Source organism: Telopea speciosissima, chromosome 4 (genome assembly GCF_018873765.1).
Source record: "Telopea speciosissima isolate NSW1024214 ecotype Mountain lineage chromosome 4, Tspe_v1, whole genome shotgun sequence".
In the NCBI taxonomy this organism is placed as follows: domain Eukaryota; kingdom Viridiplantae; phylum Streptophyta; class Magnoliopsida; order Proteales; family Proteaceae; genus Telopea; species Telopea speciosissima.
Window position 1 is genome coordinate 22,969,835 of NC_057919.1, and position 17,972 is coordinate 22,987,806.

Below are 17,972 nucleotides of genomic sequence, written 5' to 3' on the forward strand. Positions count from 1 at the left end.
ACCCCCACGGCACCGTGAGGACCCACCACGACACCACTGTACTTTTTCCACATCGCTGTAAAGGGGTGTGACATCAGTTTGCTGATGTCATCCACGGCGCCGTGGAAAAGTCCCCCACGGCGCCGTGGAGGACCTATCCGGGCCAGGCTGTGGGGCACTCCCCCCTATAAATAGGAGGGTCCCCCTCCCCTCATTTCAGAGTATTTTTCGGGCAAAGAGACCCTCCCAGCTCATTTTTTACTCTTTTCCCCCCAATTCTCTCCCTCTTGAGTGTCTGTTGGAGCGAGACTCCAAAGGCATGGGTAGATCCTTCGATTACCCACTTGAGTAAAGAGCGGTTCGTATCCTGCAACTTCGTTATCTCGTCAGTGTATGGGTAACGAAAAATCCCCTTTGCAGCCATTATTCTGTCTGCATACAGATAACGAGAATCCCTTATATAGTCGTTGCTCTGCCCGAATTGAGTGACGAAACCCACCTCATATAGTCCTTACTCTGTCCGACAAAAGAGAGGCAAGCCGATCGTCTGTCTCCACCTGTGCTGTGGGACGTCGTATATTTAGTATTTGGTGTATTTTCATTTATTTCTTGTATTTCTTGACAGGTATCTGTCTCTTTCCTTCTTATTATTTTTGGCGTAATATAGACAATTAAAGTAATTCGCTTTAATGTACATAGTAAATTATTTCTTCTTTGTCATGATTAGTGCATCATAACCTAGCTTTGCATGTTAGTATAGGATATATTATTAAGGGAGAATATTAAAAAACAAGCATCTAGTAGAAAGACTGGTTTATCCGGGCGAGGAGGGTGCCTAACACCTTCCCACTCTTGTAACCTGACTACTTACCTTGAATCTCTAACCAGAGCATATGGAATCACATAGCCCTTTCCGCTAACCCAGGATGGGGCTACACCCTTTGGGTCCTAGGCCCTAATCCTAGGTGGCGACTCCATTTCTTATGAAGTATGATCCCAATCCCCATGATGATATGTCGGAACGATATACTGTTATTCATCGAAGCCAATCCTTGTCGCCATAAGGCTGAGGAACCCTCGTCCCGAGGACCACGGTACTTACACATTAGTATCTCCTTGTCTATCTATCTCTACCTCACATGAAATGACCTTGCTGTCCTCTAATGTATTAAACAAAGGGTGTATCTTGTTGTAACCAATATGCTGAACTAATTAAAAAGTTGTAATGGGGGTCCTACACTGTCCGAGTTCAATTTTGGGCGAATAAGGGAACCCCCTTTGGAATCTGACAAAAAGGGAGGGGTATTTATGACATATCACCCCCCTCACATGAACACGGTGTGCAATTTCACTATTGAGCTAGCGTTGTACAAAACTTTTTCCCTTATTTTTTATTGAACTTTGTTTTATTCCCAAAATTTATTTAAGTCGGATAAACAAAGGTTTTCAAAATAATTTCAAGTCAGATAAAAAAAGATCTTAATAAAAATATGCAAAAAAAAAAATAAAAAAATCAAATTAAGCCAACATAGCCTTGGGGTAGGGAGCTAACTGTTTGGGATGTAGAAGATGTGAAATAAACCTCAAAATTGAGATTTGTTGTTCAAGAAGAATCAATCTAACATGACCTTCTCTCATGAAGGGAAACTGCAAAATATCTCTTTAGATAAAGCATGAACTGTAAGTTTGAAAAAGACAAACTAATAAAACCTAGAATTTAATCACATTGGTTTGATCAACCACAAAGTTCAGATGATGCATTGTTAAAATGCCCTACCATTTGCTGATTGTTAGAATGCTTTGATACTTACTTTGAATCAAATTCTTTATAATGAATTGGATCTTCATCTCATATGCACAAGGTGTATTTATGGTTTCTTGATGTTGGATTGCTCAAATAGGGTCCATTTCTCTTGTTGAAAACAATTAGAGGGAAACATATGTAGGAGACTAAGTAATATTAGAATTCTCGATTGAATCTTTGCCCTATACAATGAATCACTACAATACTATAAAATACAATGACATACCGTTCACCGTCGAGTCATTAGTTGTGGCAGAACTTGATGAAGCCATTGCAGTGTTTTGATGAGAAGAATATCAAAACAAAAAGAGAAGGACTTCTTCCCTCAATCCTTCTATATGCAATTCTTTCAATGGGTAAAGAGTTGTTTGTGCGTAGATGAGGGGAGGGACCTTCTCCTCCTTAAATAGTCATAATCTGTCAATCTCCCATAAAGATTTGACAATTAGACTAGAGGATTAATACACCCATAATGAAGCCTAGTAATGGAACATAAAGGATCAAGTTTAATGGAACCCATAACGGGAACCATTGAATAGGGATGGAGTTGGTCAATTGGCCAATCAAAAATTTCCTACAATCTCCCACTTGGACCATATGACCAAACTTATAATCTTCCAATTCATAACAATAATACTTGGATCCCATCAAAATATCCCATACAAAGCTTACACAACATAATACTTTGAAAGAATAGTCTTATCAATGCGAATCATGGCGGTTATATGTCATTTATATCGACATATTCCCTTCCATAATCACAACACCAATAAATCCATCCAAGCAGGTCCTTAAGTAGAGAAACAAATAATAAACGGTCCAAAAGAAAGAAAAAAAACTATAATATCTCACTCATATCGCAATAAATGTATACACAAAGATAGAGATGAGAAATGTTCAGGAACATCCATAAATATGATCATATTAAATAATAGAAGGTGTCTATAATAAAATGTGACCAACACATCAAACTCTTTTAAGACCCATATCAGATACAAGATCTACAAAGAGCTTAGGCGCCAATGCCTTGGTCAACAGATCTACAATCATCAGACTTGTTTTTATATGAGATACAGATACCTTTTGTTCCTGAACAGCTTCCTTTACAAAGTTGTACTTCACTCCAATATGCTTAGCTCTTAGAGTAGTACAGAGCGGCGACGTTGTCACAGTAAAGTCTTAGCGGCTTCATGATGAAGTCGACAACCCGAAGCCCTGAGATATAATTCCGCAACCAAATCGCCAATGATGTGGCCTCAAAGCATGCCACGAATTCCGCTTCCATGGTGGAAGTGGAGACACAAGTCTGTTTCTTGGACTTCCAAGAAATTACCCCACCAGCCAATAGAAAGACATAACCAGACGTAGACTTCCTACTATCGAGGCAACCAGCAAAACCAGAGTCCGAATAACCAATCACTTCCAACTGATCAGTTGCTCTGTAAGTAAGCATGTAATCTTTCGTTCCTTGTAAATAACACATCACCTTCTTGACAGCCACCCAGTGATCCATACCAGGATTACTGACGTATCTGCCTAACATCCCAATTGCATAGCTAATGTCTGGACGAGTACAAGTCATGGCATATATAAGACTTCCCACAGCTGAAGAATAGGGAATGTCTTTCATCCATTCTCGCACCAGATCATTCTGCGGATTCTGGTTCAAACTAAACTTATCACCCTTAATCACGGGAGCAACACTGGGTCTGCAGGTTTTCATACCATATCTCTCAAGAACTTTATCAATGTAGGTTCTTTGTGATAGCCCAAGTAGTCGGTGAGATTTATCTCAAAATATCTCTATGCCGATAACGTAAGATGCCAAACCCATATCCTTCATTTCAAAATTCTTAGAGAGAAATGTTTTTGCATCCTTTAACAAACCAAGATCATTGCTGGCAAGCAAGATATCATCTACATACAGGACCAAAAATATAAACTTGTTCCCACTGACTTTTAGATATATACACTTGTCAAAAGTGTTTTCTACAAATCCGAAAGACACGATGATGTGGTTGAACTTTAAATACCACTGTCTGAAAGCTTGTTTAAGTCCATGTATTGATTTCTTTAATTTGCATACTAGACTTTCCTTTCTTTGAATCCTAAACCCTTCTGGTTGGTTCACGTAGACTTCTTCCTCTAAATCCCCGTTCAAGAATGCCGTCTTCACATCCATCTAGTGAAGCTCCAGGTCATAATGAGCCACCAATGGTAAAATGATCCTAAGTGAGTCCTTCTTAGAAACAGGAGAGAATGTCTCATAGTAATCAATGCCTTCCTTCTGAGTGAAACCCTTTGCGACTAATCTGGCTTTATGTCGTTCAACTTTACCCTTCGAGTCACGCTTGGTCTTAAATACCCACTTACAACCAATCTCTTTAGACCCTGAAGGTAGTTCAACAAGCTCCCAGACATCATTGTCGCTCATGGACTTCATCTCATCTTTCATGGCATCTACCCATTTACTAAAATCATTGTCATTCATAGCCTGTGAAAAACTTAAAGGGTCATCCTTGATTCCTATATCAAACTCAGACTCCTAGAAATATACTATGTAGTCATTTGAAATGGCAGACCTCCTCACTCTCTGAGGTCTACCCTGTACTTCCTACTGAGGTGGAGGTAAATCCATAGTGTTCTCAGTGACAACATCTTCATGGAGTGGTACATCCTCTGTAATTTGTTGTTCCATAAGATCATCATTAATGATGACTTGTGGAAGAACAACGCTATCATGATGTACAGGAGCTGAAAGTGTAATCCGGAGCTCCTCAAATATCACATTACGTGGTTTATCACTCCCACTAATATCGCCATCCTCTAGGAATCTAGCAGTTGAAGTTTCCACAATCCTGGTACTATAATTAGGTGCATAAAATCTAAATCCCTTTGACCATTGGTAGTAACCAATAAAGTAACAACTAATGGTCCGAGGGTCGAGTTTTCTTTCATGTGGATTATACAATCTAGCTTCAGCTGGATAGCCCCATACGTGTAAGTGTCTTAAACTAGGCTTCTTTTCCGTCCATAACTCATAAGGAGTTTTAGGAATTGGCTTACTAGGAACCCGATTAGAGATATACATAGCTGTTTTCAAAGCTTTGCCCCACATAAACTCAGACAGCGATGAGTTGCTTATCATACTACGAATCATATCCTTAAGGGTACGATTACGTCTTTTCGCAACTCCATTCTATTTAGGTGTACCAGGAAATGTATATTGGGGAGTGATCTCCTTCGATTTGAGGAAGCGGGCAAATGGTCCCTCAACTTGCCCTAGGTCTGTATGTCTACCATAATACTCACCCCCTCTATCAGATCTCACGGTCTTGATCTTTCTGTCCAACTTGTTTTCAACTTCAGCACAAAGTGTCTTGAAGACATTTATGCTTTCAGACTTTTTCTTCTACAAGTAGATGTAACAATACCATGAGTAATCGTCAATAAAGGTGATGAAATACGTCTCACCAGTAATGTTGGGGCCAAATGGTCCACAAATATCTATATGAATTAATTCTAACAGTGCATCACTTCTTGTGGCAGTAACTTTATTTGTCCTAGATTGTTTACTTTTTATGCAATCTATACAAATTCCGAAGTCAGTGAAGTCTAAATTAGACAATACACCTTCCTAGGTCTGGAGATATGACCTAGACGTTTGTGCCACAAGGTTGAGGAAACATTATTGTTGGATTTACGTTTAGTTCCAACATTCACATGCAAGGTAAGCAAAGAGCTTTCATAATCAGAGTCCAAATTAAATCTATAAAGACCATCGTATAAATATCCAATAAATACTAGATTATTATCTTTATAAACTCTTAAAATATTATTCCCAAATATAAAGTCAAAACCCTCAACATCAAGTTTAGACAAAGAAACAAGATTTCTGGAAATAGAGGGGACATAAAGGGTGTCCGATAAGTCGAGCTGGTATCCGGTATCCATAATGAGTCTGTAAGTGTCGATTGCTCAAACTTCAGACTAAATTGGTTTATTATGATGTCTTTTCATTAATGATGGTTGGTTCAGTCAAGTTTAATTACCTTGAATTTTCATGACCGATCCGCTTCGACGACAATCAAATCACTATTTTTTTTTATCCTTGAAAATCCCAACATCTAGTCACATATGACATCAATAATTTATTAATTTATTTTTCCAAAACTAATATAATTAAGTTCATCAATACATTTTTTTTTTTTTTTTTTAATCTTAAGGTTCTCCTAAAATAACAAACATAAGAGAAGACGAAATTATAATCGGGTTTAAAATGAAGACAGAATGACAGCGGAAGCGGTTATGTAACAATGCTGTCATACATTAATTTTCGTCGCTGAAGGTTTTGTTTCTATTGCTAATAACAAGTTTCTGATGCTAATAATTTCTGTTATTAATAATCAGAAATAAACAGAAACTAATAGAAATAGAACATGTTTGTTTTTCAGAAATATAAACAAGAATAGAATTCATAATACACATAATAGAATTCATAAACAGAAACAAACCAATTTCTATTTATGACATAAACAAAAAAGAAATAGAAATAAATTTAAACAAAACATTTTATGTTTATAAACATAAACAAAAAACAAAAATAACTATAAGTATAAATTATTTTCAGAAACTTAAACAAATTAATTTCTGATTTCAGTTTTGTTTGGTTGGTTCAATTATCGGACCATGTGATCCGTTCATGGGCAATCTTAATGGGTCAATACACAATAAATTATGGTCCAGTTCTTTAATTAAAACCATCACATGGGGCTTAAGCCCATGACTTCTTTTATTAAAGAATTGCCCAACAGAGATATTGAAATAATAATAATAATAATAATAATATAATTGTATAATACCCATTATGACCATTTCTTCAACCTTAGGACAGCTAAGAACAAAACAGAACCGTAATGGTAGCCACATGACACGACGGCTAGACTCCAAATCTTTGACGAACATTCAAATTGGTACGGCGAACATTATGTCGGTGACCATTGCCAGTAGAATCGAGCCTAAATCCCATTTATAGAAGCTGATATAAAACCCAAAATCCCTCTTTAATGGTTGATTCTAATGTCCCAACCCCCTTTTATTTAATGAATCAAATAACATACATCAAACCATCATTAATCTGATGAGAAGAATATCAAAACAAAAAGAGAATGACTTCTTCCCTCAATCCTTCTATATGCAATTCTTTCAATGGGTAAAGAGTTGTTTGTGCGTAGATGAGGGGAGGGACCTTCTCCTCCTTAAATAGTCATAATCTGTCAATCTCCCATAAAGATTTGACAGTTTGACTAGAGGATTAATACTCCCATAATGAAGGCTAGTAATGGAACATAAAGGATCAAGTTTAATGGAACCCATAACGTGAACCATTGAATGGAGATGGAGATGGTCAATTGGCCAATCAAAAACTTCCTACAACATATGCTATGAGCACTGTGGTCAGTGTTCTTTTTTCTGCTTCTCTCATGTGGTTTTGATCCCTTGCTATTATTTTATTTATTGACTTCTTTTGTTTTTCAATAATTCAGGACAAGGAGAATGAGTATCCAAACACCACAAGCTAGAGAAACCAAAAACTTAATTGAAGATGACTATGAGAAGTGGAAGAGTGAGGTGATGAGGAAACCAGAAATAAAACGCATGGTGGAGATTATGGACTTAGTAATGCTCCTTCTAGACCTGGTAAAGCTAAATGTGAGCATGCTCGAAACTGAATTTAATCAAAACCAGCTGAAGCAGCATGTTGAGTTGATCAAGTTGAATATTACACTGCTCATGAAGAATGAACCACCTGATCTCCTTCAATCTGTATCCAATCTTATTAATGTGGATAAAAAACTTGATCTGATCTTTGCTGAATTAACCCCTGATCCTGAAATTCATACCCAACATGATCCACCCGAAATGTTGAAGAAGATCTATGATCTACTTGAGAAAGCTAAGGCTAATGTTGGACAAGTTGAATTTGTTCAAAATTTGATTGAGCTCTAAACATTCATCCAACATCACCATGAAGGATTCCAAAGCTGAACTACTAGCTCAAGCTGCTGGATCTAGTATAGATTCAAACAATAAGCTGAACCATGACCTGGCCAAGCATATTGTCAACTTGCTTCAAGTTGGATTAAGTCCTTTTTCAGCTAAATCTAATCTGTACCTGGTCAAGCGGAACCTCGAGTTGATGGAAGAGAGATCCTTAACCTAGAATAAGAATCTCCATTTGAAAATTCCGAATCTAATCATAACACGATTAAGTTGAAGAATAAGCTGATTAAGATGTGCCAGGAAATGATCGGATTAATCCCAATCGTTGATCAGATGCCCTTGGAGCTCCCACTCGATTGTAATTGGGAGAAGATGAATTCTGGTGTTGCAGAAATCATCAAAGGAAGTAGTGGTCCGAAAGCAAAACTTTATATCAACACAAAGGACTCATTCAAGGACATCTGGGATCAATTGGATGCCATGTATGAGCAGAGTCACACGAATGAAGAGCAAGATCGAAGCACTAGACAAAGTGGTAAGATCGACGACTTCTGTTGTGAAATTCCTTAATGGTACTGTACTATTTATCGATCTCTCTATTAATTGTCTGATCAAAGATTTCTCCTTACAGGGCAAAGAAGGGACAAGAATTACACATGGTGCGGATCCTTTTATGATGCTATTCTCAATGGTAACTGGGAGGAAGTTGAAGAGTTCCTCAAAAAACATCCACTAGCTGCATTGACTGCCAAAATTACAGATGGATGGAAACACTGCTCTTCATGTTGCAGTAAAAGCAAAGAAGCTGACAATTGTGAGGAAGCTGTTGGCAAAGCTGGAGCCTGAGAACAAGCATATAGAAGCTCTAAAAAGGCAGAACAAAGAGGGTAAAACAGCCCTTTACATTGCTGCCTCAGGGGGATTTACTGCTATTGCTCGAGAACTGGTGGATAAGGATAAAAATTCATTGCTGATCGAATGCGATCGACAATGAAACCATTCCCTTATTACCACTTGTTGGGTAATTGTATTATAATTCCTTACAAATAATTGAAACAACACGAATTGCAATATAATAGATTAAGCAGTAGAAACTAGGCTTGACCTTTGGCTGAAATGAGAAGACTAAAGCTTGGATTTGATGTAGAACCACACCCGCAATAATTTGAACAAGCTTGAGGTTGAGTCACACTTGTGGTGCTGCCTTTAAGGTAATTGATGCCTCCTACTGCCAAGGAGTGTTCTGCACCACTATCCCAAGATAAAACAACCTCCAACTAGAAGATGAAGAAGTCCTTCTAGTCCCTTGAAGGAGCAAAGAGCTTCAACACAGCAACCCTCTAACACACTTAGAAGAAAAGAGAGAGAGAGAGAGAGAATAATACTCTAAGTGATTGCTAAGTATGGGCATGAACATGTATCCAAAGATGTCTCTTACAAAGCAATTGGTTGGGTTTATATAGGCCCAAGACCAATCCTTGCACTCCCTTGGAATTCTCAAGAATAACCATTCACTTATGACCAAATTGAAGAATAAGATTTATGGGCATGAATATGGACATGAATTGGAGGTTAATTCCAAATTCATGGTCATTCCCCACTAAGGGTCATGAATGACCTTAAAATTCATTCATTCTCCACTAAGACTATAAAGGCCTTAAAACCCCATAAAAGGGTCATTCTCCACTAAGAACCATAAAGGCCTTAATACCCATAAAGGGAGAGACATCACCTATGGCCATGAATTGAGAAATCAATCTCATTCAATATCCTTGACCCACCTTCACACTCATGATAGTGACCATGAATAGACTTTAGGGTACCCATAGAATGTTACAACCTTTGGAATTACTTCTTTGATCACATGGGTCCCACACCATAACAAAGCAATCAAAATATTTTAAAACTTAAAATAAAATAAAATATATATTAAATATATTTTAAATCTAACAATCCCCCACAAGTTTCAAAATGACACGAGACACACATGCTGTGACTAAATTAGACACTATAGGACACATCATTGTAGGTGTCTTCCGGACTTGAACCTACACTAGGTCTAATGAACCGCGCTACAGAGTAGAGGTAGAGTCAGACTCCTTGAACCTTTTCTCATTAGTGTAGATGACCGTCCCATCAACCATATCCCATAGGTCGACTCTTGCACTACCCATCATAAAATCACTTTGGACTTTTGAACCGGCCATATCCCTTATCTTGAACTCGTGAAAGTTTTAGAGAACTCGCCAATAAGTTCTCATCGGCGGCGGCCACACCCCCTACATTCACTTAGGTTAGTCACTGGTGTGCACCACAACTGACACACCCCCACATTTTCTGGGATTAGACTAATTAAGAGCTTTACCGCTCAACCTCTTTCTTTGTGGTAGTACTACTTTCACCATCTACAGCTTGGAATGAATATTTATATAAGTAGTAGTATAAAACCGGTCAACCGGTGATTTCGTTTGTACCCCTTGAACCTAATTCAGGCATTTAGCCTCTTCACATAGGTAGGGTATCCATCACATGACCTATGGATTATGCATTAACCCCATTCCTGTAGATGCACTACACAAGTTCTTGACAGACATAGGCTTTGTGAACATGTCAGCTTGGTTACTTTCTGACTTCACATAATCGATAGCTATCATTCCTTCATCTATGTACTGTCTCACAAGGTTGTGTCTGAGGCGTATGTGCCTCCTCTTACCATTGTATATCTGGTTCTTGGCTAGATGTATAGCCGGTTGGTTATCACAATATAATGATACCGATGGCGTCGGTTTTTGCCACAATGGAATACCCGCCATTAAATTTCTAAGCCATTCGGCTTCCGTTCCTGCCTTTTCCAAGGCTATGAACTCAGCTTCCATGGTAGAGTATGTCCCACAAGATTACTTTGTGGACTTCCGTGAGATTGTACCGCCTGCTAGTGTAAACACATATCCACTAGTAGCTAAGGACTCGTTTGTATCCGAAATCCAATTTACATCACAATACCCTTCCAAAACCGCTGGTTTACCACTATAGTGTAAACTATAGTTTATAGTGCCTTTTAGGTACCTTAATAACCTATCAACCGCGCTCCAATGTTCCTTACTTGGATTATGAGTATGTTGACTTAACTTTCCTACCGCAAGAGCAATATCTGGACGCGTACAATTCATTAGATATGTGACCGAACCAATAATTTGAGCATATCTTTTTTTATTCACAGGTTCACCTAGGTTCCTTTTCAAGTGACACCCCATATCAAAAGATGTTTTAACCGCTGAAACTTCATGGTACCCATACTTTTTAAGTATGTTTTCTACATATCGGGCTTGGGATAATGAAATATGATTTTCTTGCTTGGTGATTTTGACCCTAAGGATCATATCAGCCTCTCCTAAGTCTTTTGTGTCGAAACTAGACATCAAAAGTTTCTTAGTTTGATTAACCATTTTCAAGTTTGTTCCCATTATGAGCATATCATCTACATATAGTAGTATGAATACACCCCTACCACCATGAAACCTGTTATATAAGCATCTTTCAGCATCTTTTACAACGAACCCATTTGAAATTAGAACCTTGTCCAATTTTTTATGCCATTGCTTCGGTGCTTGCTTCAATCCATATAAGGATTTCCGAAGTATGCAAACCTTTCGCTCTTGGCCAATTACAACACAACCTTCTGGTTGCTTTATGTAAATTTCCTCCTCTAAGTCCCCATTAAGAAATATCGTTTTCACATCCATTTGATGGATGACCAGGTTATATATTGACGCCATTGCCAACATAACCCTTATTGTGGCAATTCTAGACACCGGGACAAATGTGTTAAAGTAATCAATATTAGGCTTTTGCCTAAAACCTTTGACAACAAGTCTGGCCTTGAAACGATCAAGTGACCCATCACTTTTTAATTTTTTTCGAAATATCCACTTGGTTTCCAAAGTTTTGGACCCGAATGATAAATCCACCAATTCCCAAGTGTTATTCGCCAAGATTGAATCTAGTTCACTCTTGATTGCCTCTTTCCAAAAGACGGCATCCAGTGATGTAATAGCCTCTTTGTATGTAAGAGGATCCTTGTCTACTAAATAGACAAGCCACTCATCATCTGTATATTTGAGTCTTTTGAGTCGCTTGCTCATCCTAGGCCGACTTTCGTCATCATTACTCAATTCTTGATTGGTAACCCTTTCATTTGACTCCATTTCCCCATTAGTCAATTGACTGTCCTTACTTATAGGTAATATGGACTTAAAGGGAAATAAATTTTTAAAAAACTCAACGTCTCTTGATTCTATGTTGCTATTTGGTTCAATAACATCATCCATGGCTTTGATCACCATGAACTGGTATGCCGTACTATTTGTAGCATAACTCAAAAACACACAATCACATGTTTTTTGTCCCAATTTTCTTTTCTTGGAATCCGGTAACAACATCTTAGCCAAACAACCCCAAACCCGTAGATGTTTTAGACTTGGTTTCCTACCAAATCATTTTTCAAATGGAACCATACCAGTCTTGCTATGTGGGATTCTATTTGATAGATAACATGCCGATAGCATGGCTTCCCCCCACATATCAAGTGGTACACCTGAACTCAATAACATAGAGTTCATCATCTCTTAAGAGACCTATTTTTCCTTTCAGCAATCCCATTTGATTCCGGTTGGTATGGAGCGGTTGTTTCATGGATAATTCCATTTTCCTCACAAAACTTATCAAGGTTAAAGTACTCAGCCCCTCTATCAGTTCTAAGTCTCTTAACCTTCTTACCAAGTTGATTTTCAACTTCCATTTTGTAAGATATGAACGCATTTCCTGCCTCATCCTTTGATTTGAGTAAATACATCATGGTATATCTAGAGTGGTCATCTATAAAAGTTATGACATAGTTGTTTCCTCCCCTAGACTCATATGACTTGTAGTCACATAAGTCACTATGGATTAATTCCAAGAGATTACTCTTCCTATCCATAGTCTTGTGAGGTTTTTTGGTTAACTTTGCCTCTACACAAGTTATGCACTTGTTTACGGGGGATTCTACCTTATCGATGATCATGCCTAACTTGCATAGTTTAGTGATATATTTCACACTACTATGACCCAACCTACCATGCCACAAATCAAAAAAGTTAGAAGAGACAATCATGTAAGCAGAAGAAGTACTAGTTTTCTCAATTACAACATTTTCAACACTTAGTACAAACAACCCCACTAAGGTATCCCTTCCCCACAAAAACATTATTTTTAGTGATAATCGCCTTATCACTTTCAAAAGTCAATTTCATTCCTACTTTATTAAGCAAAGGAACTGAAATTAAATTGCGCCTAATATCCGGCACATGAAGAACATTGGTGAGAACCATAGTCTTCCCTGAAGTGAGTTTCAAAGTCACTTTTCCTTTTCCCATAACAGGAGCACTTTGGGAATTTTCCATAAATACATTTTCATCCTCTGTATTCATGGAATAAGAGGAAAACATCTTCAGATCACCATAAATATGTCTTGTGGCACCGGTATCCAATACCCAATCTTTTGGTTTTTTAACCAAATTTGCTTCCGTGACCATAGCAATAAAGACGTTATCTTCAACTAGGCTCACCTTTTTAGAATTTTTCTTCCTGAACCGACAATCTTTCTTGAAGTGTCCTAGCTTACCACACACAAAACAAGTAAGTTTCTTCTTCTTGAAAGAAGGCTCATCATTGTCTTGACTATTATTTCTTTTCTTGTTTTGTTTGTTGGTCTCTACCAAGTTCGCTTTTAGGCTTCTTTTCCCAAGGTCTTTTTCACCCTTGTCCTTGTGCCGGTTCTTCTCCTCAATTTTGATCCTTACAATCAATTGGTCTAGAGTTAACTCCGTCTTCTTGTGTTTCATAGATGCCTTAAAGGCATCCCAAGAAGATGAAAGCTTTTCAATCAAGGCACCGGTCACAAATTCTTCCGGTAGAACCATCTTTTCCTTTGCTAGCTTTCCAACCAAAATTTAAAATTGATCAATTTGGTTTGAGACGGTGTCACTATCTTTCATAGCAAAGTTTAGAAAGTTAGCCACCAAGTACTTCTTTGAACCAACATCCTCAAGAGAGTACTTTTTTACCAACGCATTCCAAATCGAACATGCATACTCCAAAGAACTATACACATGGTATAGGTCATTTGATAATACATTCAAAATTCGATTCTTGCACTGGTAATCCGCTTGAATCCAAGCCACCCTTTTGCCCTCCTTTTCAAGATCATTACTTTTTTTCGACATGGGTTCAGTCAAAGCAAATACCACCCCAATTTGGGCTAATGCAAACAACATCATTTGCCTCCATCATTTGAAGTTTTGACCTCCAAACTGTTCGATCTTGTCAAATTCAGAGATAATCCTCATCTTACCCAAATTCGGGATAAGCTCTGTCACCGACGGGATAACATTGGTGGGAATTGAGTCAACGGTAGGGAAAAGAGGAATCTCCTTACCATTGCAGCTAACAGGAACTCCACCTTCTTGGTTGTTGATTGCTCCTTCAATACTTGTGTTTGAAGAATTTCCTTCATTGGCGGCTCCATCAGCGGTGTTGTTGTTCGAAGCATCACCCTTGTTGCTTACAGCTCTAAGATCAGCCATGAGATCTTATAATATCAATTACCTTAAACTTGTTGGGTAATTGTATTAAAATTCCTTACAAATAATTGAAACAACACGAATTGTAATACACTAGATTAAGTAGTAGAAACTAGGCTTGACCTTTGGCTGAAATGAGAAGACTAAAGCTTGGATTTGATGTAGAACCACACCCGCAACAACTTGAACAAGCTTGAGGTTGAGTCACACTTGTGGTGCTGCCTTTAAGGTAATTGATGCCTCCTACTGCCAAGGAGTGTTCTGCACCACTACCCCAAGATAAAACAACCTCCAACTAAAAGATGAAGCAGTCCTTCTAGTCCCTTGAAGGAGCAAAGAGCTTCAACACAGCAACCCTCTAATACACTTAGAAGAAAAGAGACAGAGAGAGAATAATACTCTTAGTGATTGCTAAGTATGGGCATGAACATGTATCCAAAGATGTCTCTTACAAAGCAATTGGTTGGGTTTATATAGGCCCAAGACCAATCCTTGCACTCCCTTGAAATTCTCAAGAATAACCATCCACTTATGACCAAATTGAAGAATAAGATTTATGGGCATGAATATGGACATGAATTGAAGGTTAATTCTAAATTCATGATCATTCCCCACTAAGGGTCATGAATGACCTTAAAATTCATTCATTCTCCACTAAGACCATAAAGGCCTTAAAATCCCATAAAAGGGTCATTCTCCACCAAGAACCATAAAGGCCTTAATACCCATAAAGGGAGAGACATCACCTATGGCCATGAATTGAGAAATCAATCTCATTCAATATCCTTGACCCACCTTCCCACTCATGATAGTGACCATGAATAGACTTTAGGGTACCCATAGAATGTTACAACCTTTGGAATTACTTCTTTGATCACATGGGTCCCACACTATAACAAAGCAATCAAAACATTTTGAAACTTAAAATAAAATAAAATATATATTAAATATATTTTAAATCTAACACCACTTTTTGTGACTGCCAAGTATGATAACAAGGAAATAGTTAAGTATCTTTACCATGAAATGAAGAAAGACAGGGACGAGAAAAAAAGGGTTCGACAAATATTCAGAAGAGTTTTATTTTAAAGACGCTTATAAAAAATGATGAAAAGGCAAGAAGACTATTCTTGCTAACTTGATCTGTAATGATGAGTATGGTAAGAAGGCAAAATGTACAACACTTAAGAAACATTCCTCATTCAATAGACAAAACCACATTTAATTTCTTTTTTCACCTTCACTTGTTTTTACCTTTGCAGATCTGGCTTCAGAAATAATCAATGATTACCCAAGTTTAATTAGCTCTCACAAGAGGTCTTCTCTAGGTATGTATCTCCATACTCAAAAAAAGGACCTTAGGAATACATTATATATGTAGGTCTTTGCATGGTAATGTATGTATGTGTCTTTTATATATATATATATATATGGATCCAATTTAATTATTAATCCATTCATTAAGGTGGTGGTGGCAACAAGATAGAACGTGATGCTGCTTCAAAATTATTGGAAAAAATTATTTCCAAACTTGAGGATTGGCAGTCTCAAGAGTCCAAGTTGAGTGATGCACTTTTCAAAGCCACGGAGGTTGGAAGTTTTGAGTTTGTTACTAAGTTCGTTGAGCATCTTCCTGTTGTGGCAACTTGGTTAAATGATGATTATCAAAATATTTTTCATGTTGCCATCATTAACCGCCAAGAAAAGGTTTTCAACCTCATATTAAAGTTTGGTTCAGGAAATTAGAATGATCTATCAGAAGTACCAGATAAGTCCAATAACTCGATGTTCCATTTAGCTGCAAAATTGGCACCCCCTCACTGACTCAATCGAGTCCCCGGTGAGGCTCTGCAACTACAGCGTGCGCTACAATGGTTTGAGGTTACTCTCTCTCTCTCTCTCTCTCTCTCTCTCTCTCACCACAATTTAGAATTTAACATTTTTTAGCTTCAATATTTATATAATTAGTCAAGTTTTTTTCATTTCAAATTTCATTAATCTTTTGTTAATTTATTTTCTTGCTCGTATCCAATTGATGCAACAAAAATAGATTATAAGCTGAGAGAAAGAGAGAAAAGAGAGAAATGATTTGGCTTGTCAATGAGATAGAGGCCACCACTTTATATATAATCTTGAGAATATTACAAATATGGTATGATTGCACAATCACACAATTAACATATTAAACATACGCATAATGAATTTAGACACTCTAATGTACCTAGTTACACTACACACTTTAACAAGAGAACCAGAAAAGAACCGAACCGAACCAATTTTCAACACTTCAACACTCCCCCCTCAAGTTGGTGCATAGATATCATGCATGCCCAACTTGGAAACAATAGGATGGAAGGTTTTAACTATTAAGCCTTTAGTGAACACATCGCCCAGTTGGTTCTCAATAGTAACAAATGGAGTTCAAATCATACCATCTTCAATCTTTTCCTTGATGAAGTAACGATCAATTTCAACATGTTTTGTTCTATCATGTTGAACAGGGTTATGAACAATACTGATTGCAGCCTTGTTGTCACAGTAGAGTCTCATAGGCCCTTAAGGAGCTATTTTTAAGTATTGGAGGAGTTTCTTTAACCACATGAGTTCACAAACCCCCTGTACCATCAACCTGTATTCTGCCTCAGCACTGGATCTGGAAACTACAGATTGTTTCTTGCTCCTCCATGTCACCAAATTATCTCCAAAGAATGTACAGTAATCTGTAGTAGATCTTCGGTCACCAACAGAGCCAGCCCAGTCAGCATCAACAAAGGAATCCAAGAACAAGATTTCTTTCTCTGCGGCTGACTTTAAATACCGAAGAATCCTATATACTGCTCCAAGGTAAGTGGTCTTCGGATTATGAAGAAATCTGCTAATGACCCCCACAGCATAGGCAATGTCTGGTCTGGTGTGGGAAAGATAAATAAGTCTTCCAACGAGGCATTGGTACCTCTCTTTGTCGACAAAGTCACCATCTGGGCTGCCTAGTTGGTGATTGAATTCAATGGGAGAGTCAATAGGTTTATACCCAAGCATCCCTATTTCTTCATGAAGGTCTAAGACATATTTTTGTTGGGATACGAAGATCCCTTTGCTGGATCAGGCTACTTCAATTCCTAAGAAATACTTTAGATGTCCTAAATCCTAAGTTTCAAATTCAGCTGCCAACTGAGTTTTCAGGGATGAAATTTCTGCTTCATCATCTCTGGTAATTACTATGTCATCCTCATATATAATCTGTGCAGTGACTTTCTCGTCCTTATGTTTGAAAAATAAGGAATGATCAGCATTAATCTACTTGTAGCCAAACTTGATCATTGCTTTCCAAACCATGCACGGGTAGATTGCTTCAGCCCAAAAAGTAACTTTATAAGTCGACAGACTTTGCCAATTGTAGTAGGAGAGTTAAAATCAGGAGGGATATCCATGTAGACCTCCTCCTCAAGATCGCCATTCAAGAAGGTATTCTTTACATCCAGTTGTTGGAGACTCCATCCAAGATTTGCAACGCAAGATAACAAGGCTTGAATAGAGTTTATTTTTGCAACTAGAGCAATGGTCTC

The 17,972-nt window shown here is 37.8% G+C and overlaps 1 protein-coding gene across 1 annotated transcript; it reads right to left on the bottom strand.

Moving 5' to 3' along the window:
- Positions 1-16,962: 16,962 nt before the first annotated feature.
- On the bottom strand, positions 16,963-17,445 carry LOC122659091 (uncharacterized mitochondrial protein AtMg00810-like). The gene has a single exon (XM_043854243.1). The coding sequence runs from the start codon at positions 17,443-17,445 to the stop codon at positions 16,963-16,965; it is 483 nt and encodes a 160-aa protein (XP_043710178.1).
- Between the last annotated feature and the right edge of the window lie 527 nt (positions 17,446-17,972).

Coding starts and splice junctions, on each gene's coding strand:
- LOC122659091 (XM_043854243.1), bottom strand. CDS start 17,445: ATGCTTGGGTATAAACCTATTGACTCTCCCATTGAATTCAATCACCAA.